Source organism: Nannospalax galili, unplaced genomic scaffold (genome assembly GCF_000622305.1).
Source record: "Nannospalax galili isolate Female #2095 unplaced genomic scaffold, S.galili_v1.0 scaffold359, whole genome shotgun sequence".
Lineage (NCBI taxonomy): Eukaryota > Metazoa > Chordata > Mammalia > Rodentia > Spalacidae > Nannospalax > Nannospalax galili.
The window spans coordinates 7289565-7311981 of NW_008347042.1; the positions used below are offsets into that span (position 1 = coordinate 7289565).

A 22417-nucleotide genomic window follows, 5' to 3' on the forward strand; every position below is an offset into this window, starting at 1 on the left:
AATAACCCTTTGTCAAATGTCATTGAAAATGTTAATATATTCTATCCATCATAATGGTCTCAATATACCATTGTCAGAATTTTCTTGCGAATTTTTAAAAATATTTATTTTGTAATCACATGATTACAAGAAGCATCTCATTATTGCATTAACATAGTCAATAACAATTTCCAGAGCAAAGATGCATCTATTTCAAAATTTTCTGTAAATTTTTAGGTTCACAGTTGAATTAATACAGTTATACAATATTGAACTCAGTATAAACCCTTTAAGACATAAAATTGAATGAGGTTTTAACCTTTAAAAAAGATCTCCATTTCATTTTAAAATATACTGTTTCATATCTAAGTGTAGCATTGAAATGAGAAATTTTTACAGCTCTTAATTTTCATAACATTTCTAGACCAATATTTTTTAAATGTTATTTATTATTCTTATTTTACATGTATGCATGTATTGCTTGCATGTAGGTTAGTGCACCTGTGTCGTGCAATGCCCATGGAGGTCAGAAGAGGCTGTTGGATCCCCTGGGACTGGAGTTACAGACAGTTGTTAGCTGCTATGTGGGTTCTGGGATTCGAACCCAGGTCTTCTGCAAGAACACAAGTAGTGTTCTTAACCGCTGAGCCATCTCTCCAGCCCCATCTAGACCAATATTGTACTATAGACACTAAGCACAGGCTTTTGTGTCTATCATTGACGAGTAGGAGCCAATCACGATGAGAACAGAAGTTATGCTCTGAGGGAGATGATGTCAGCCCTATTGTTGAGACTTCCTCAGTGCCATATCCTTTTCATGCCTGGGAACGCTATTTAGCAACAAATGTCCTGGTTTCCTGACTATTATAATCTTTCCACCTCCTCTTCCACAGTGTTCCTTGAGCCTTAGGTATAGTGGTTGCATTGTAGATATACCAGTTGGGCTGGGTACCCCACAGTCACTTAACTTTATGTTAATTTAAAGCACTAACCGCAACCAAATGCAATATTTTATGGCTTTATCTTACTTCATTTTTAAAATAATGTTAACCTGCTGTGAAACTTTAAATCCTCAGTAAACATTCCTTAAAGAAAGTCAGGTAGAAAGCTCTGGAAACCAGTTCCTTACTAGGTAAATCGGGAGGCTGCAAGTGAACATGTACACAGATTCATCGTCTGTGAATCCTGTTAATGGAAAAGCAGCTGAAAAGGAAGCAAACAGAGTCACACCTGCTCTCCACTCTTCTCTGGTTCAACCACTTCCTTATTTTAGAATGTTGCCACACTGTTAATTTGAAACTTGCTGTGTCTAGACATTAAATCCAGGGCTCAGCAGAGCATGCAAATGTTGTTTCAAGATAATTGATACATGAAGTTGAGAGGTTATTTTGCAGTTTTCAAAATTTGTTATAGGCCCTATAAATTCAAGTTTACTCTAGAGTAGGCAGAAGCAGTTGAGATTTAACTAGTCATCTTCATAGTAGGTAAACTTAAATTGTTATTCACTCCTTCCTAAATCCAACGTTGATTAAATATAGGAAATGAATTAACTCTTGTGATTCACTCTGCCTTGTGTGTGTGGTACACTAAAATAGGCATAATTTACAAAAAAGTCTCTGTTAAATATATGCAAAATAAAAGTACCTTTCTTAATTCTGAAAAGAAGCAAAATTTGAGAGTAGTATTCCAATAATATTGTAGAGGATTAGGTTTAATTAAAATAGAAGAAAAGAAAAAAACTTACTTAACTTGTTAATGTAGACAAGAAAGTTCGTGCATGTGATGTTACATAGACTTTGCTAAATAGGAAGCTGTACTTATGTACAAAAGCTCTTTGTATGTTCCAGACAAACACTTCAGTCTTCTAAATATTGCAGAAATAGTATCCAAGGACACTGTCAGGGATATCAGTTCTCCATAACACTGGCCTAATTGATTTCAGATAAGTGAACTCTCAAAATGTTTGTCCCTCTGCATAAATACACTACTTATGTGAATGTCTACCTACTATTTCATACAAAAACTGGAACATGTATTCTGCTGGATAGCTTTAGTTTTCAACTTGGCTCCTACAATGACCATAACCAGCAGTTGCAAACACCCAGCAGCTTTGTCTAGCACTGTCTGGGAACTTCTGTAAGGTAGTATACCTGCTCAACTGCTTTCCATTCCTTTAAATAGCAGTCCCTAGTTCATTACATGAATAATCTAGAAACATTTCTAGATTATTCTAGAAGGCACTTTCTTGTCTTTTTGAAATCTTTAGCAAAGGTGTAGATCTCTCTAACAAAGATGCAGTACTCACTGTGGCACAAAAAAAATACCTTTTTTTTCCAAAGATAATAACGTCAAGGAAATTAAAGGTGTCGAATGAAGTCTATATGAACAAAATTTCCAGAAAGATACCCCTCCAAAGATCTGATTTAGTAGCTCTTTATTCCCCCAAAGGCTGATGTCGAGCATTCCCACACAGAGGAAACTATCAGTAGAAGCATTTATTGTTAGAACTTTAGAAAACTGAAGCTGGTGTGACAAGTTAGAACCTAGAAGTCTGTCAATGCCTGACCACTTTTCTCAGTGGAGACTTTTATGTTTGTGGGAAGGAGACCACTTATTTAGAGGGCTGGTCAAGAAAAGGAGAAGTGGAGTAATATTTTCCACAGCTAAGAAATTGGGCACCACTGGGAGTAAATACACATTGCAAGTCTTTCTCAAAATATTTTCCATCATGAAAAAAGCAAAAGTAAGAAATCTAAACAATAAGTAATCTAAATGCAGATTTTTTTCCGTAAAGACAACATTACTGTTTTCTAAAATGAATTTCTAGAGAATATGGAGGAATAAAGCCATGGACTTGCAAATAAAGAGGCATGCACAGGAAATATTCAGTAAATTGAAATATATTCTGGGTCATCAAACAAATGCTAACATATTTTAAAGAATTTACATCAGGGATCTTTGCTGAAAATCAGGTTGAAAGAATGTCAACTCTGTAGGATGGGAAGGAGTACCATGAGATGTTCTCCTCTGGACATGACATTGTTGTTGAACATTTAAACTTAAAGTAGCTGTGATTAGCTACAGGAGATCTGTGCAAGATCCATTCATTTCAAAATTTCTGTCAGGGCTAGGGAGGGAGTCTTGAGACTGGATATATAGTTGAGGACAATTAGCAGTTGGTGGCTGCTGAGGGAGCAAGATTCGCTTTTTTTTAGGAGTGTTGCCTCTGGTAGCTCCTTGTGCCCCAGTGGATGATCCCACACCCATACATATAGTGGCAGCGTTAATTGGACTCAGTGAGCAAATAAATAAATAATTATAAGGAGGCCATGATTTGAGAGAGAGATATAAGTTCCTGGGGGATTTGTAGGAGAGAATGAGGAGTGGATATGATCAATATACAATGTATACATGTATGAAAGTATCAGCATTAGAGTAGAAACTAAAATTTGACATCAGAAACATTATAGAATATAAAAAACATAACAGAGGAAATTCCCCAATTGAGGCTCCCTCTACCCAGGTGTGTCAGGGACACAAAACTATGATTTCTACAGGACACAGCTGCTGGAAGAGGCCAAATAACAAACAAGCACAGAGCAAGCCAGAAGAAAACCTACTCTTTTCGAAAATGTCACAGCCAATCCTCCATTGCACTCTATACTGTCATTCCAGTGACCCAATAGGCCAGATCCACCCTCACTCATCAAGAAATTGGGGTGAAATTGATATGGAAAAACTGATAATTTTTACAATAGCATTAAATATGGAAACTTTTTATCATGGAAAAATACTGTGTGATCTTTAAAGGAGAGCTCTATGTGTAGAAGTGAAATCTGAGCACAGGAATACAGAAAATGTTTTGTGAAAGTATGCTAGCATGACATAAATGAACATTTTGCAGCCTTTCATTATCTCTTACTGCAAAAAATTGGCTATTTTAAGGGTTTCATGACTTCCAGCCGTGGTCCAACCCAGTTAAACTCCTTCTATACTCAGATACATGCAAGTGGATGATAATGTATAAACAAACACAGCAGTGGGTTTCAGACTACAGAAGGTAGGAAGAGAGGAATTGTATTCCTTTTTTAATTTCTTTTTTTTGTTTATTTTCACTTTTTATTGAGCTTTTAAAATTTCATACATTTCCCACTCAAAACCAGATGCCCTCCCCCATCCATGCCTCCCCCCATCCTCCTACCAAACCCTATGCACTCTGCCATACGTGCTGAGCACTGTTGATTCAGGTATTTGTACCCACACGTCCTTCAGTGTAAATATGTCCATTGGCGTCTAGTCAGCCCATACAGTGGTCATATGCAAGTCATACTCTCCCTCACCCAGCAGCAATCAGTCTGAAACAGTTCTCAATCTAGGTGCAGGCACTGGAGGCTTGCTCATGCAAGCCTTTGGTAGTGTTGGTGTCTAACACAGAACCCATGTTGGCTCAATTAAACAAGAACCCAAATGGGAGGTTTATTTTCATTTTATATGTGTGGTTTTTGTATATTTTTATTGAATTTTTGTGCATGTCATAGGAAACATCTTCATTATCTTTTCACCCCTGCCCCCACAGCCTTCCCTACCACCTTCCATGTATTCTGTCATATATTTTAAGACCTATCTAGTCAAGTTAAGTGTTCCAAGACGTCCTTTGATGTAAGTTCATCCGGTGTGGTTTAGTCAGCCTATCTAGAGTCTCTCCCTTAAAGAAGATCAACTCTCCCTCACCCAGCAGTAATCAACTGCCAATAGTTCTTCAGCTAATGTTGGGACCTGTTGCCCATTTCCCCAGTGTTATACTGGGTTTTGTCTTCATGAGTTTGAGTGGGTCCATTACTGTAGGCTCATATAAGCAAAGTCCCAGAAGCTTGTAAGACTGTTTCCATATGGTCATGTATCTTCTCACCTGGCTCCTACCATCTTTCCTTCCCATTTTTCCACAATGGTTTCTATGTGCTGGGTATGTGAAGTTTAATATAGGTGTCCTATACAGGGACCCACACTCTGAAGACTCTTATTTCCTATGTTTTGGCCATTTGTGGTTTTTTTATGTTAATTTCTATCTGTTGCATTAGGGAGATTTGTTGATGAGAATTGAGAGATGATTAGTATTCTCTCTACCTGCTTTGTTCCACTGTTACCTGTGAGACTTAAGTATACAGGTTCAATTGTAGATGTGTCACTTAGGCTTGAGCATCTCACAGACAATAATTCTTTACATGTGACCAGTTGTGGAATTCTGTAATAGTCTCTGTCTATAGAAACAAAACAGCTTTGATGAGTGGTGACTGGCATATTGTCTGTAAATATAAGTAAGGATCCATATTTAGCATATAGTAAGAACTTACATTTGTCTAGGGATGTGACATCCCTAGAGTTTTCTCTAAGATTTATTACCTCTCCAGCTTTGTGTATTTGAGTATGTTTAAAGTACCATGCATGAATTCCCTCTCATTACCTGGACTTCAAATAAAAGTAGGTAGCAGTTGATTACCCCCAAGATATAAGTGCCACTACTGCACCAGTATAGTTTACTGTGCTTGTCATTGTTGTGGTTATTAGGTTTTAAATTGGGGTTGGATCATTGATTGATTTTCTCCCTTAGCAGCTTTCATAGTAACTTCCATAACTATAAGAGCTAGTCTCCAGGGAGAAGTCTTCCAGGTTAGGTCCAGCTCCATTGCTCTAAATTCTATGTTCAAAGTATGTCCTGCCTTCAGCAAACGTGCTATATGTATAGATTCTGAGAGACAACAAGGGCTGTGACAACAGCCTGTGTAATTTTGGGAGTCTCTTGGACTATGCTGTTTAACAACTCAAAGGGGGGTTTCTCATGTCTGGCCTTGTTTCTTGTTAAAAGCCTTCAGCTATACACATGGACTCATGTAGAGCTATTGTATCTGTAATTCTTTAGTAAGATGTTAAGTAATACATTTCTTCATGGTTTTTCACACCAGTTACACATTATTTGTTTTATTTCTCTTGCTCTGTTTAACCCTTCTTCCTCCCTCCTCAGTTAAAGTCCCCAATTTCCTCATTTTACCCTTGATAACAACAACTTCTTAATGGTCCCTCCTCTTTTGAGAACCTTCGTCCCCTTCACCCCATGGCTCCTTGTATAACCCTCCCTCTCCCCATCCCTTTTAAATACCAACATTTTACTCATTTTGACCTTGGTAACACCTGTTTCCTGCTGTACCTCTCTCTCAGGCTCTTGCTTTCTTTTTACCTCATGGTTTTATTCCATTTTCCTGGCTCCTGAAGTTATATCAGGATATATACATATATACACACTCACGTATAAGCATTTGGTGCTCAGATCCACAAATGAAGGAGAACACAAGTCATCTGATTTTATGAATTTGCGTTACTTCACATAGTATAACGGTTCTAGCTCCAACCATTTACCTGCAAATTCTATGATGTCATCTTTCCTTACTGCTGAGTAGAAATCCATTATTTGACACAATTGTACCACATTTTTATTACCCACTCATCAGTGAGGTACACTAGATTGCTTCCATTTCTTTATTAGCTATTGTGAAAAGAGCAGCAGCAAACATTGATATGAGAGTATCTCTGAAGTAGGAGCCCTTTGGTTATATGCTAAGGAGTGGTATAACCAGATCATATGGTAGAGTTATTTTTAATTTTTTAAGAATTCTCCACGCTGCTTCCATAGAGGGTTGCACAAGTTTGCAATCCTACTAGCAGTGGATGAGCACTCCTTCCCCACATCTTCTCTGGCATTTGGCATCATTTGTTCTCTTGATCTTAGCCAGTCTGGCTGAGGTAAGATGAAATCGTAAAGTGATTTTGAGTTGCATTTCCCTAATTACTAAGGATGTTGAACATTTTCTAAGGTGTTTCTTAGCCATCTTTATTTCTCCTTTTGTGAATGCTTTTTTTCAGATCCATACGCCATCTTTTAATTGGGTCATTTGTTTTCTTCATTCTTTGTTTTTTGAGTTCTTTATATATGTTAGACCTCAGTCAGATGTGTCACTGGTGAAGATTTTCTTCCCACTCTGTGGGTTTTCTTTTCACGTTTTTGAGTGTTTCTTTTGCTGTAGAGAAGCACCATTTAATGAAGATGCTGTCTTTCTTCCATTGTGTGTTCTTGGCACTGTTGTCAAATATCAGGTGGCTGAAATTGCGTGTCCTCAGGTTTGGGTCTTCAATGATGTTCCACTGATCTATATTTTATATTATGTGGATATTATCCTCTGTCAGAGGTGCAGCTGCTAAAGATTTTCCCCCCACTCTTTATGTTTCCTTTTTACTTCCTTGGTAGTTTCTCTTGGTGTACAGAAGCTTTTCAGTTTAATGAGGTACCACTTGTAGATTGTTGACCTTAATTCCTAAGAAAATGATGTCACATTTAGAAAGTGCTTTCCTGCAGTTATGTCTTGTAGGGTACTGTCTATATTATTTTCTAATGATTTTAGAGTCTCACATTTCACATGGAGGTCTTTGATCATTTTGGACTTGATATTTCTGCAGGGTGAAAGACAAAAGCCTATTTTTATTCTTCTAAATGTAGAGATCCAGTTTTGGGAGAGCCATTTGTTGAAGATGTTGTCTTTCCTTTAATGTGTGTTCTTGGCACCTTTGTCAAATACCAGGGGTTTGAAATCTCACGCACTCATGTTTGGGTCTTCCATTTTGCTCCCGTGACTTATGTATCTGCTTCTGTGCTAGTATCATGCTGTTTTTATGATTCTGTAGCATAGTTTGAGATCTGTTATGGTAGTTCCCCCAAGGATTGCTCCTTATGCCTAGGATTGCTTTGGTTATCCACGGTCTTTTGTTATTCCATGTGTACTCTAGGATAGATTTTCCTTAATTCTACAAAGAATGTCATGAGGACCTTGATTTGGATTGCTTTGAAGGTCATATTTATTGGGCACAGGAGATTTTTTCATCACCTGATGTCTTCCTCAATCTCTTTCTTCAAAGATTTAAATATTTCACTGAAGAGATTTTTAATGTCTTTTGTCAAGTTTATTCCAAGATTCTTTTCGAGGCTATCGTGAATGGGAGGGTTTACATGTACTCTTTCTCTAATTGCTTGTTATTTATATATAGAAAGTTTTCTTAAATTTGTAGATTGATTTTTGTAACATGACTCTTTGCTGAAAGTATTGATCATTTCTAATATTTTTGTCATTGAATTTTTGGAACCTTGTATGTATAATATCTTTTCATCTACAAGTAAGGATTACTTACCTTTTCTTCTCCAATTAGTACTCTTTTAATTTTCTTCACTTATCTTAATGTTCTAGCAATATTTACAAAGATGATATTAAAAAAGAGTGGAGATCATGCAAAGCCCTGTCTTATTCCTGATTTTAATAGGAATGCTTCCAGTTTTTCCCTGTTTAGAATGATGTTGGTCATGTGTTTATTTTAGCTAGCTAAATATGTTCAGGTATGTTACCACTAGTCAAATTTCCTCTAGTCCTTTACATATAAATGCATGTTGGATTTTGTCAAAGGCTTTTTTCTGCATTTAGAGATGACCATGTGATTTTTGTCATTAAATCCATTTATATGATTAATTACATTTATTGTCTTACATGCATTGAACTGTCCCTGCATCTCTGGAAACAAGCTAACTTGATCATTTGTGAATGATCTTTTTGATGTGTTTGTATATGTGATTTGTAATTGTTTTGTTGAGAATCTTTGCATCTATGTTCATTAAGGCTATGGTTCTATTGTTTAGATGTTGTTGTTTCTTTACCTGGTTTTGGTATGAGATTGATACTGGCTTCAGAGAAGAAGTTTGGGATTTCTCCCTCTGTTTCTATATTTTTGAATTATTAAGTATTATTCTTTGTAGATCTTCAAATATCTGGTAGAATTCTGCTGTGAATCCAACTGGCCTAGGGATTTTTTAGTCAGTAGGTTTTGTAATATTTTTCCAACTTTCTCATTTCTTATGTGTCTGATTATGCTCTTGATCTCTTCTTGGTTTATCTTTGGTGATTCTCATGAATTTAGATATTGATACATTTATTTTATGCTGTCAAATTTGATACAGTATAATTTCTTAAAGTATTCCCTTATAATGTTCTGGTTCTTTTCGGTATCTGTTGTGATATTTTCCATTTCATCTCTGTTTTTTTTTTTTAAATTTGGATTTGCTCTTTCTTTCTTTTGTTTAACTGGGTAAGGGACTGACTACATTCTTTAAGGTTTCATTTTTTTAATTAAAAAAATTATTTTGTGTATAAGTGTATTGCCTGCATGCACCTGTATTGTGCAGTGCCTGCAGATGTCATCAGATAGCCTGGAACTGGATTTATGGATGGTTGTTACCTGACATGTGGGTATTTCGAATCGAACTTGGGTCCTCTGCAAGAGCAGCCAGGGCTCTTAACCATTGAACCATATCTCCAGCCCCATCTTGTTTAACTTTTTGAATAATCAGCTGTTAGATTCATGGACTCTGTATTGCTTTCTGTGTTTCCATTTCATTTTTTTTCTTCTCTTAATTTTCATTTCTTCTCATCTGCTTTGTTTCGGTTTTGTTTGTTCCTGTCTTTCCTGAGTCTTAAGCTGTACTGTTAAGCCATTAATCTGTGCTCTCTCTGATTTTTTTAAATGTAGGCACATAGAGCTATAAACTTCACAGTTAGAGCTACTTCTGAAGTATACCAGAGACGTGTTGTGTTGAATTATCCTTTTCATTTAGTTCCAGGAATACTTTTATTTCTTTTTTAATTTCTTCTTTGACCAATGTATCATTCAGATGTGTGTTCTTTAGTCTCTATGAGTCCATGTAGTTACTAGAGCTTCTTTTGGTGTTGATTTTAAGCTTTATTGTGTTGTGTTCTGATGGAATACATGGAATTCTGCCATTTTTTTTATTTGTTGAGGTTAATTTTGTGCCCCAGTATGTTGTCAATTTTAGAGAAACCTCCATTGACTGATAAAGACAAAGTGTATTTTTTGGTGCTTGTGTGGAGTATTCAGTAGACGTCTTTTAGGTCAATTTGATATGTGGTATCATTGATTTCAGTTATTCTTTGTTGGGTTTTTTTGTAGATGGTGGGGTATTGATGCCACTTAATGAGTTGGGTTTAACCTGTTTTATAGTCCTGTAGTACTGTTTTTATGAAATTGGATATATCAGTTTGGTACATATATGTTCATGATTATAATATCTTCTTGGTCAAGTTTTACTTTGAACAGAATGGAGTGACCCTCTTTATCTCTTCTAACTGGTTTTAGTTTTGGCATCTCTTTTGTCACATATTAAATTGCAAGTCTGGCTTGTTTCTTAGTGCCGTTTACTTAGAATAGTTTTATCCATCCTTTCACCCTAAGGCATGCACACGCTTTAAGTTGAGATGAGTTTCTTTCAGAGAACAAATAGATGGATTTTGTTTCTTAATTTATTCAACTAGCCTGTTTCTTTTGAAAGGGGGATTCAGGTCATTGATATTTAAAGTTATTATTGAAAGATATGTATTGGTTATCATCATTTTAATTTCTTTTTGCATTCTTAGTCTAATTTTGTGTTTGCACATTTAAACCTTTATTTCCTTTCTTTTGGTCACCTTTTGGGTATAGTTGTTCCTTTCATCATTCCTTTGTGTTGCTTCTCCATAAGACTGTTTTGGTGGTCATGAATTCTTTTAGCCTATTTGTGTTATGAGAGGCTTTTCTTTCCCCTTCAACTATAACAGACAGTTTTGCTGCATAAAGTATTTAGGGTCAGCCTCCATGATTACTTAGAATTTGGTATACATTGGTCCAGGCTCTTCTGGCTTTCATAATTTGTACTGAAAACTCAACAATAATTCTAATGGGTTTTCCTTTTTTTGTGACTTACTGATTTTGTCTTGCAGCGTTCAGTATTCTCACTATTTTCTGTATTTTATTTTATATGATGTGCCATGGGGTGTTTCCTTTTTGTTCCTGTTTGATGTTCAGTGTGGTTTTGTACTTGTATTGGCATATCTTTTCTTAATTTGGAGAACATTTCTTCCATAATCTTGTTGAAGATCTGGTCAATACCATTTAACTGGGATTCTTCTCCTCCAGCTCTTCCTATGATGTGGAATGTTTGTCTTTTCACCATGTTGCACACTTCCTGCATATCCCATTACTTTTCCTTTTTTTTTTTTTAAATTTTTATACTCTTAGTTGGAGTGGTCTAATTCTTTGATTTTATCATCCAATCTTGATAGTCTGCTTTCCATTTCATCCATTCTATTGGCAATGCTTTCTCCTGTCCTTTCAAATTGGCATATTGAGTATTCCACTTCTTCATTTCAGTCTCAGTTTTCTTCAATGTTTCTACCTTTTTTGTGTATTCAGTCATAATTTTATCCCCATCCTCTTCTAGTTCTTTGAATGATTTATTTGTATGTTTCTTAAATTTGTTGAATACTTTGATCATGTTTATGATTGCTCTCTAAAATGTTGTGTCCTGGGTTATCGCTAGGTTGTGATCACTGTAGAATTCTTCTATAGGATTGGCGCTGTTTGGTGGGGACATATTATTTGGGTTTATCATATTATTATTTTTTGTTGTGATTTTGGTGTGTGGATTTCTTTTATTGCTTGGGATTCTGGTCTGAAACTCAAACCTTCTTTTGTTGAGTTGAAGTTTAATTCTGTATGTGTTATTAATGTATCTTGGTTGCTTTCTGATTGGGTATGAAAAACTGGTTAGTGTAGGCTTCAGGTTCTCTCTTTTGATTTTTACATTAGATTTCACAGATGGCTCTAGTCAGGCTTCTCAGGAACTCTCCAGGAGAGCAAAGTCACCCTGGCTTGTTAGGAGCACTTCGGTAGCCCCAGATGAATATTGACACAGCCCATGGAGAGGTAACGGGAAGTGGATGTGTTGGTTCCTACTAGTCAGCAGGCAACCTAAACCCTAGAGCAGTGGGAAGGCTTGCAGGTGACCCTAAACCAGGGTAATGGGACTATTTTTTGATTACATGTCTAGGCAGATAAAATACATAAAAGTGTTGGTATCTGAAAGAGCAAGAGAAAGGTGACCTATAGATGATTTATAGTCATTTAATGTCATCAGGATTTTAAGGACTGAAGGAGAAAGAGGAACTATGTATTTAAAAAGGACAGAGTCTAAAATTTCATTTGTTTTAGTGACTCTTGCCTGTTCCTCAACAGAACACCATCAAGTATGATTGTAGAAATATAATTTGACATGTCTTCTTTAGGAGAAAGGTAGCTAAATTATGATATTAATGGCATCTGTCTTTCCATCCCTGAATGTTGCTTTGATTTTATCTTGTCTTAAAATACCTTTGAAAGGTATGCTGTATCTTGCAGATAGTTGTATACTAACATAGTTCATGTAAATGATACTCATAATGAGATTGCGTAAAGGAATGCTCACATTTCCTTGACCATGTCACTTGATGACATTTTTTTGCCCAGCTTTTTTTCCCCTCAAATGACAAGACATTATAAAAGCAATAGGGAAGAGAAAAATACATAGCATCGGCAGAAGTAACTGAATGCTTTAAGGTGAAATGAAATATAGATGTTCAAAATGTCAATTGTGCTAAGGTTAGAAATGAACAGAGAGAAATATACTTCCTGAGGTTTGAATGTTAACACAAACCTTGATCTAAGTTCAGGTTTGCTAAATGAAATTTTAATATCCACCAGCTCTATTTCTTTTGCTATCTTCATTGCTGACTATTTTAGAAAGCACATGCATACAAACAGGCAGCTTACAAACCTGTGATGAGATATTCAGACTTTTATATTTTTATATTCTATAATTTTCTCTGTTATGAACACAGAACACCTTAGTAAAATTAGTACTCAAATGATAACTAAGATAAGAGTAGAACATTATAGGAATATTATTTTTGCTCTAAGTTTTTCACAGAAACAAAGTAAAAATAAAAAGAAAATACAACCATATTATTTGTAAGTTGAATTTATTAGAAAATATTGCTGAATTATGTACTTCTGAGTACAATTATATTAAAATCAATTCACAGAAGCACCATTTTGAAGAACTTTTAAAATACCACTAATTCTTGTAAATTGTACTGATCTGTAGTTATCAGGTTTTATACTCCCATTATATGAATATGCCTATGTGTCTGTTTAATATCTCTGAGGTTTTACAGATCAAATTCAAAATCTTTCTCAGAAGAAGTCCACCAGGTTAGGTCCACTTTGCAATGTACAACATCTACATTGCCTGTGGTACAACTTGGGAATCATCACACTCATCCCATTTTTGCATCCTTAGAGACAGGGCTTTAGAGAGAACTAAATAATTATGCCTGCCATTTCTCTCTGCAGATTTCAGTGTTCTCAGAATCCCACTGAAACATTCATCCAGGAAAAATGTTCTGGAATTTGAGTAGGTTCAGTTGAACCTCATCTTGAATCAACACAGTAAGTATTCCCTGAAATTGCAGTAGAAATACTAAAGAATTCGTATATCATTGTATGTCTATATACCCAAAGGAACCAAAACCAGCAAACAACAGACATATATGAACATCTGTGTTTACTGTGGCACTACTGACAACAGTTAGAGAATAAACTCAGATTTGTATTAGGGATTAATGGATAAAAGTTATAGCATAAATACATAACTACTATTATTTAAACATAAAAAATTGAATCGACATTTCAGAAAAATGAATGGAACTGGAAATCATAAAATTGAGTGAAATCAGCCAGATTCAGAATTGTAATTTTTTCTTTGTTTCAGTGCTCATAAGTGGAATCAAAAAAAAAAAAAAACATGGAAATAGAAAAGGGATGACAATGGAAAAAGATTAGGGCTAAGAGAGGGCAGTGGAGGCCACATGACAGGCATGGTTTAACAATGCAACAAAACTTCTTTTTGTGTAATTGATATATGCTAATAAAATATTTTAAAATACAGCATTGAAAGTTTCAAGTCATTTGAACACTCAGATTCTTTAAATTCTTTTGAGCAGAAAAGTGAGTTTATAGTAACTGAGCCAATATAAGTATATTGACCTGTTGTATCAATAAAAGCTGTTTCTAATCATTTACTTACTAACTGATAATGTCTAATTTTAAAAGTGAAAATCAAGTTTTAAATGCATTTAAAACAGGAATTTTTTTTGTCTTTTTTCTTTTTAAGACAGGGTCTCCCTGTATCCCAGCTGGCCTGGAACTCACTCTGTAGACTAGGCTGGCCTTGAGCTCACAGAGATCCAACTGCCTCTGCCTCTGGGCTGGGATTAAAGGCGTGCACCACCACGCCTGGCAAAACAGATAAATTTTATAGAAGATAAAAGGTGGAAAGTCTAAAGCAACTAAAATCAGCTGGCTTATTGGTAGAAATTTATAAAAATCATTTATTATGTCCCAGAAAACTCATATTTAGGGGAATACATTTGTTTTTCTTTGTTATAAATTTTTTTTTGTTGAAATTTTGTGTATTTTATACAGAAAATCATCTTTGTACCCCCTTCCCACTTCCCCTTTGGCACCCTCCCACTAACCCTCCTGCCCCCCACTGGAGCTCATACAGTCTGTCATTTGTGTTAAGGCTTATTATATAAAATTAGTGTCCCCAGATGTCCCTCAGTGCAAGTTCATTCACTTGGATTTAGTCTGCCTATCTAGAGTTTCTCTCTTCAAGAAGATCAGCTCCTCCTTACCCAGCAGTAATTAGCTTCCAGTAATTCTTTGACTAAGATTGGGGCTTGCTGTTCATTTCCACAATTTTGTGCTGGATTTTTGTCTGCCTAAGTTTCTAAGTTTTCACGGGTCTTGTGCATGCTGACACCATTGCTGTAGGTTTGTATGAAAAGGGTCCATATGGTCATGCACCTGATGGATTCAAACCAAGTCCCCCAGAATGATGGATTCAAACTAAGATCCCCAGGCCTGAGAAAAATTGTACAAGGAAGTAAAAATGAAAAACAATTCCTACTGCTGAGAAAAAGCTGACCTTTCCATGCTCTTTGCACAAGCTGGAAATCACTCGAAAAATCCACCCCCCCCGCTTCTGCTTTTTTGGCTCAGTAGTCACTTGTGATTTGTGGTTTTTGCCTTTATAAGCAGCCTGTAAGCTGAGCTTGGGGCTTCTCCTTCCCGAGTGAGGCAGAGGCCCATCTGCGCAAACAATTAAAATCCTCTTGCTTGTTGCATCTCCTGGTTTGAGGACTGAGTTATTGGGGTGTGGCCTCCCATGGACGTTGGGTACCCCAGACTGGGGGTCCAACATTTGGGGACTCGTCCGGGATTCGGTCGCCCCCAGACCCATTTCCTCAGATCAGTAGGAGGTAAGGACAGACGTCTTGTGGTTTGTCTTGGTCTCAATGTCTGTCAGTTATTTCCTGTTCTGGGAATGTTCCGTCTGAACATTTGTGCCTGTACAGGACCTGTAAGTCTGTATTCTGGGAATCAGCAGGAGTGGCAGACATGCCCAGGGACCCCTGGTTCCAACACTCTGGCCTTAGTGACCAGAGTGATCTGGAATGGGGAGGACAGCGTAGCTTTCCTCACCCCAGGAGAAGGGAGATTGGCCTGGCTACTCCCCTCCCAATCTGTACTTTCAGTTTTGAGTCAAGAAACCGCAGCGAGGATTTTTGTTTTGTGTTTGTCTGTGTTTGTACTTGGGGATCCTGAAAGTGAAAATGGTGAGTGCAGTGTGTGTCTGAGTGTAAGAAGGACCGGTCCACATGAATGTGATTTAATGCGGTGTATGTATGTGCTTGATGGTGTGTTAATATCTTAAAAGGGGAAGGTCTGGTTTTGTATTTCTCTCTACGCTCTCTATTTTAAACCTTCCCTTCCTCCTTCTCTTTCCTTTTATTCTCAGTCTAAGTCTTCATGAGGGACTGTTAAAGGTGAAAGAGCAATTGAGGTTTTCTGGTCAGGGCCACTCCCTGATGTAAGCCAAAGGCTCTTAGCCCTCTTAGTGGACCCCGACTGCCCACACGGGTGGAGACGAGACAGCCTTCCTGTACTTCCTTCTCCTTTCTTCAGCCACTGAAAAAGCCCCGCGGGCACGGGTCGAACAAATAAAAGCCACAGGGCGCTTGCCGCTAAAAGACTCCCGTGGAAGGATAAGGGGGTCCCAGGTGTGAATCCCAGATAAATTCACGTCCCCCGCAGAAGAAAAACTGGGCAACGTTAGGTACTCGTCCATAAGCACACCCACTGGACATTATTATTTGGAGTGGCATATTCTTTCTTTCTTTCTTTCTTTCTTTCTTTCTTTCTTTCTTTCTTTCTTTCTTTCTCTCCCCCTCTCCTGTGAAGCTTACCTCTAGAATACTGGAAGGAGGTTGTGGAGCGGGCCCACAATTTATCAGTGGAGGTCCAAAAGAAGAAGTGGCGAAGTCTCTGTTCCTCTGAATGGCCCTCTTTTGAAAAGGGGTGGCCAAGGGATGGGACTTTTGACCTTGCTACTATCTTGCAGGTTAAGGAATACATTTTCCACCCAGGACCACACGGAGACCCGGACCAGGCAGCCTACATAGTCACCTGGGAAGGCTTGGCCCGAAACCCCACACCTTGGGCACAGCCATTCCTACCTCCTCAGGGAACCAGAGAAACTGATCAAGGGCCCAATACCCCTTCTACTCCCCTGAGTCTCACTTCCTCCCTCCTGCCCCTTCAGTCTTCCCCTGAGAAGAAGAAACAAAAGCCAGTCATCCCTGAGGACCAAGTCTCCCTAACCCTCCTTGATCCTCCACCTCCCTATCCACCTGTACAGGCGCCTCCACCCCAGGAACCTCATCCCTCTCCCAATTCCACCGAACCTGACCAATTCCCCCCTCTGTCTAGCAGACTCTGCCTGAGGAGGGACAGAGGGGGCCCCTCTGATGGAACTGGGACTGCCCAGGTTCTTCCCCTCCGAACAGTAGGGGATCAGATCCAGTATTGGCCTTTTTCAGCCTCTGACTTGTATAATTGGACAACCCATAACCCCTCTTTTTCTCAGGACCCCCAGGCTCTAACTGCTTTAATAGAGTCTATCCTCCTCACCCACCAACCCACCTGGAAGGATTGTCAACAGCTCCTCCAGGCACTCCTAACCACAGAGGAGAGACAGCGAGTCATCCTAGAAGCCCAGCAAAACATCCCCTGGCAGGATGGGAGACCTACTCTGTTCCCAAATGAAATAGACGAAGGATTTCCTCTGACCAGACCCAACTGGAACCACGAGACTATGGCTGGTAGGGAGCATCTCCTTTTTTATCACTAGACTCTGATAGTGGGTCTCAAAGGGGCTGGAAGGTGCCCAACCAATTTGGCAAAGGTACGTGCTATAACCCAGGGGGAAAATGAAACCCCCGCTGGGTTCCTAGAGCGCCTGATAGAGGGATATCGGAGGTACACCCCTTTTGACCCCACGGCCCAGGAGCGTCAGGCGGACCTTACTATGGCCTTTATAGGACAATCAGCTTCTGACATTCGTGGTAAGCTCCAATGGCTAGAGGGCCTTCAGGGGTACTCTTTACAGGACTTAGTAAGAGAAGCTGAGAGAATCTATAACAGGCGAGAAACATTAGAGGAAAGAGAGGATAGAATCAGAAAAGAGCAGGAAGCTAGAGAGGATAAAAGAGAGAAAAAGAGAAATAAAGAATTAAGTCAAATTTTGGCCACAGTAGTCCAGGGAGTAGGGCCAGGTAGGGACCTGGGAGACAAGAGAAGGCCCCGAGTGGATAAAGACCAGTGTGCCTATTGCACATTGGACTCAGAAATGTCCAAAGAAGCTGAACAAACTTCAAAAGAAGACAACCCCAGTTCTGACTCTAGGGGACTAGGGGAGTCGGGGCCAGGAGCTCCCCCCTGAGCCCAGGGTAACTTTAAAGGAGGGGGGGGGCAAATGACTACCTTCATGGTAGACACAGGACTCAACACTCAGTCTTGACAACAACCGAGGGACCTATGAGTTCCAAAACAGCCTGGGTCCAAGGGGCCACTGGAGGAAAAACATACAGATGGACCACAGAAAGAAAAGTGGACCTCAGCACAGGACAGGTTTCCCACTCGTTCTTGCTGATCCCCAACTGTCCATATCCCCTTCTTGGGAGAGATTTACTCTCTAAGTTGGGGGCCCACACCCACTTCACTAAAAAGGGAGCTACACTAAAAGGAAAGGATGGAGCTCCACTACAAGTGTTAACCCTGCGACTGGAAGATGAACATCGGTTATATGTGGGACCGATAGTAGAAACTCCTGGTATATCTGATTGGCTAACTAAAATCCCCTCAGCATGGGCCGAGACAGGAGGCCCAAGACTGGCATGCAACCAGCCTCCAATAGCGGTCAAACTAAAACCATCTGCAACTCCGGTTTCAATCAGACAATACCCTATGAGCAAAGAGGCCCAAGAGGGAATCAGGCCCCACATTCAAAGACTTTTACAAATGGGCATACTTCGCCCCTGCCAATCCCCTTGGAACACCCCACTGCTCCCCGTGAAAAAGCAAGGAACAAATGACTATCGACCAGTCCAAGACTTAAGAGAAGTCAATAGGAGGGTAGAGGATATACACCCCACTTTCCAAATCCCTACAATCTCCTAAGTACCTTGCCTCCCAGTCACAGGTGGTATACTGTACTTGACCTGAAGGATGCATTCTTCTGCCTAAGGCTGAGCCCGGTTAGCCAGCCCATCTTCACTTTTGAATGGAAGGACCCTGAAGCTGGAATGTCGGGACTACTAACCTGGACGCGACTTCCCCAAGGATTCAAGAACTCCCCTACTCTGCTTGATGAAGCTCTGCATCATGACCTGGCTGACTTTCGGGTAAGAAACCCACAGATTATGCTCCTCCAGTATGTAGATGACCTCCTCTTAGCAGCCGAGATGGAAGCAAGCTGTTTGCAAGGTATGGAGGCTCTCCTATTGAGACTGAGGGAACTTGGATATCGGGCCTCGGCAAAGAAGGCCCAGATCTGTCTACAGCAGGTAAACTATTTGGGCTACCGGCTGAAGGGAGGACAACGATGGCTAATGGAAAGTAGAAAACAGGCGGTAGCCTCTATTCCCTCACCAACTTCAGCCAGAGGACTCAGAGAGTTCTTGGGAAGTGCAGGATTCTGTAGATTATGGATACCAGGCTTTGCCGAAATAGTGGCTCCTCTATATCCTCTAACAAAGAATGGGACTCCTTTCATCTGGGCTGATGAACACCAGAGAGCTTTTGACAAAATAAAAAGAGCATTGCTGACGGCTCCAGCTCTAGGATTGCCAGACTTGACAAAACCCTTCGTCTTATATATAGATGAAAATAAAGGGATGGCAAAAGGGGTCCTTACTCAGACTTTGGGACACTGGAAAAGGCCAGTAGCTTATCTCTCAAAGAAACTGGACAATATGGCCACTGGCTGGCCCCCATGCTTGAGAATCATGGCGGCAATAGCATCCCTGGTAAAAGACCTAAATAAACTCAATATGGGTCAGCCCCTGACTGTCATAACACCACATGCAGTGGAGTCCATCATTAGACAGCCCCCTGACGGATGGCTGTCAAATGCCAGGGTGACCCATTACCAAGCACTACTGTTAAATCCAGAAAAGATCAAGTTTGGTAGCCCTGCCCCTTAAACCCCGCCACGCTGCTACCAGCCCCCGAGAAAGGCACTGAGATTCCCCATGACTGTCAGCAAATACTTACGGAGATGCATGGGACTAGGGGAGACCTCACCGACCAGCCCCTAACAGATGCAGATGCCATCTGGTATACGGATGGGAGCAGCTTTCTGCGAGATGGTGAGCGTAAGGCGGGGGAGGCCGTGGTTCATGGAGAAAAAATAATTTAGGCCCAAGCTCTGCTGGCTGGAACATCAGCCCAATGGACTGAATTAGAAGCCCTAACCCAGGCCCTAAAATTAGCAGAGGGCAAAAAGGTCAACATTTACACTGCCAGCTGCTATGCATTTGCCATGGCTCACGTACATGAAGAAATTTATCGGAGGCGGGGGCTCCTCACCTCAGCGGGCAAGTACATTAAAAACAAAAAAACAATAGTGGCCCTTCTACAGGTTTTGTACTTACCTAAAAAGATCAGCATTATTAATTGCCCTGAACATCAGCGAGACCAGGGGCCGATTGCTCGAGGCAATCAGATGGCAGATGAAACTGCCCACCAGGCAGCAGAAGGTACCTGCATTCTCTACACACATGCAGACCTTAAGGCTGAAATGGAGGCACAGGAAAAGGAGGGAGAAGCTCTTTTTACCTACACTGAATGAGACCTGGAACTTGTTCAGAAGCTTAATGCTACCTTGGATCCAGAAACCAAGATATGGAGATATCAGATTCGAACCATACTGCCCCAGGAGGCAGCACTTGAGCTAATCTCCCAGCTCCACCAGTGGACACACTTAGGACACAAGAAACTAAAAACATTACTAGAAAGAGAAGAACAATTCTACTATTTCCCGGACCTAAGCCAGCTAGTCCAGAAGGTAGTGGGAGATTGTGTCTCATGTTCCCTGGTAAATGCTTCTAGATCAAAGGCCCCATCTGGTATGAGAGAAAGAGGGACACAACCAGGGACTAACTGGGAGGTAGATTTTACTGAGATCCTCCCAGGAAAACATGGTTATAAATATCTCCTAGTGTTTATAGACACTTTCTCAGGGTGGGTTGAAGCTTTCCTCACCCAAAAGGAAACAGCCCAGACTATGGTGAAGAAACTGATCGAAGGCATCTTCCCTCGATTCAGACTGCCTAAGGTAATTGGGTCTGATAATGGCTCAGCCTTTGTCTCCCAGGTAAGCCAGGGAAAGGCCAAAGCATTGGGGATCAATTGGAAATTACATTTTGCTTATAGACCCCAAAGTTCAGGACAGGTAGAAAGAATGAATAGAACCATTAAAGAGACCTTAACCAAATTAGCTCTAGAGACTGGCACTAAAGACTGGGTGCAGCTCCTACCTCTAGCTCTATTTCGGGCTAGAAATACTCCTGCTATACACGGCCTAACTTCCTACAAAATCCTTTTTGGAGGACCGCCTCCTGTCCTCAATGTAACCTTGTCCCCCTTGCCCTCTTCTTTTAATAACCCCAGCCTAAAAACAAGACTCCAAGCCCTCCAGATCATCCAGAACCAGGTTTGGAGGCCCTTGGCTGCTGTCTACCAGCCTGGGAGTCCACGAACGCTCCACTCCTACCAAATTGGAGATCAGGTGTACATGAGAAGACACAATGTAAAGACTCTTGAACCACGGTGGAAAGGACCCTACACGGTTCTCCTGACTACACCCACGGCCCTCAAAGTAGACGGAATTTCAGCTTGGATCCACGCTTCACACGCCAAAAGAGCCCCGGCCCAGGAGGACGCTGGAAAATGGCATCTACACAAAACATCCAACCCAACCCCCTAAAAATAAGACTCTCCAGAGATAACTAATGAGTCTACTTGTTTGTAGGTTTGTCCCCAGCCAAGGAAGCCCCCATCTCTCTATGTTGACCACCTGGCAGGTGATCAATCAAATGGGTATTGTAGTGTTTGAAACCCACCAAATGGTACCCAAAGGCACTTGGTGGCCCACATTGTATCCAGATTTGTGTAAATTAGCCTTAGGAGCACCGGCACCCTGGGACATACCAGACTTCATGGGCCCTGACAAAATACCCGGCCCGGAAGCTTACCCCCTGTTTGGAGGGTTCCACTTAACATGGGGAGGGTGTCGTGAACAACAACAGAACCTGTTATGTCGGTTAACCTTCTATGTCTGCCCAGGTAACCATCGAGATAAGCGGCTCAACTCCCAATGTGGAGAAAGGGACTACTTTTACTGTAAAAACTGGGGATGCGAAACAACTCGGGACACCTGGTGGTCCCCGTCCTCATCCTGGGATTACATCACTGTAAAAGCAAATTACTCTCATAAGAGCCCAAATGCTCTTAATCAGGACTGTCGAGGTAAATGGTGCTACCCCCTCCAGATAGAATTCACAACAGCAGGAAAAAATGACACAGATTGGGAAAAGGGACATTCTTGGGGAATTAGGATATACAAGGAGGGGACAGATCCTGGCCTCTTGTTTACTATTAAAAGAGACATCTCCTCCTATTCAATAGCTATAGGCCCCAACCCTGTCTTACCTATCCAGAATCCCATCCCCAGCTACCCAAATCCCCTGCCAGCCTTAACACCTGAAGCCACCTCACAGCACCTCTCCAACCCTTTTTCTGACACTTCCCCTGCCAATATCCTGTTAGAACAGACCACCAGCCCCCCAAGTCAAAAGGTTTCGCCGATGAGGGACCAACTGTTCAATTTAATCCAAGGAGCATATAAGGCCATTAGACAGACAGACCCCAACCTGACTGAATCCTGTTGGCTATGTTTAGCAGCAGCACCCCCTTATTACGAGGGCATAGCCACACAAGGGACATTCAATAACACCACCTCAGCTGACCTATGTCATAGAGAGACCCCTCACCCCCTAACCCTCACGGAAGTCTT

At 40.3% G+C, this 22417-nt stretch overlaps 1 protein-coding gene across 1 annotated transcript in view; it reads left to right on the top strand.

Moving 5' to 3' along the window:
• The window catches only part of LOC108491333, a 151334-nt gene extending 130006 nt beyond the window's left edge, over nt 1-21328 (top strand). Inside the window, 7 exon segments of the mRNA XM_017800701.1 lie at nt 16243-16548; nt 16771-17673; nt 17675-17804; nt 17807-17840; nt 17843-18493; nt 18496-19536; nt 19539-21328. Of these exon segments, the coding sequence (XP_017656190.1) occupies nt 16243-16548; nt 16771-17673; nt 17675-17804; nt 17807-17840; nt 17843-18493; nt 18496-19536; nt 19539-21328 (4855 nt within the window).
• Nucleotides 21329-22417: the final 1089 nt, after the last annotated feature.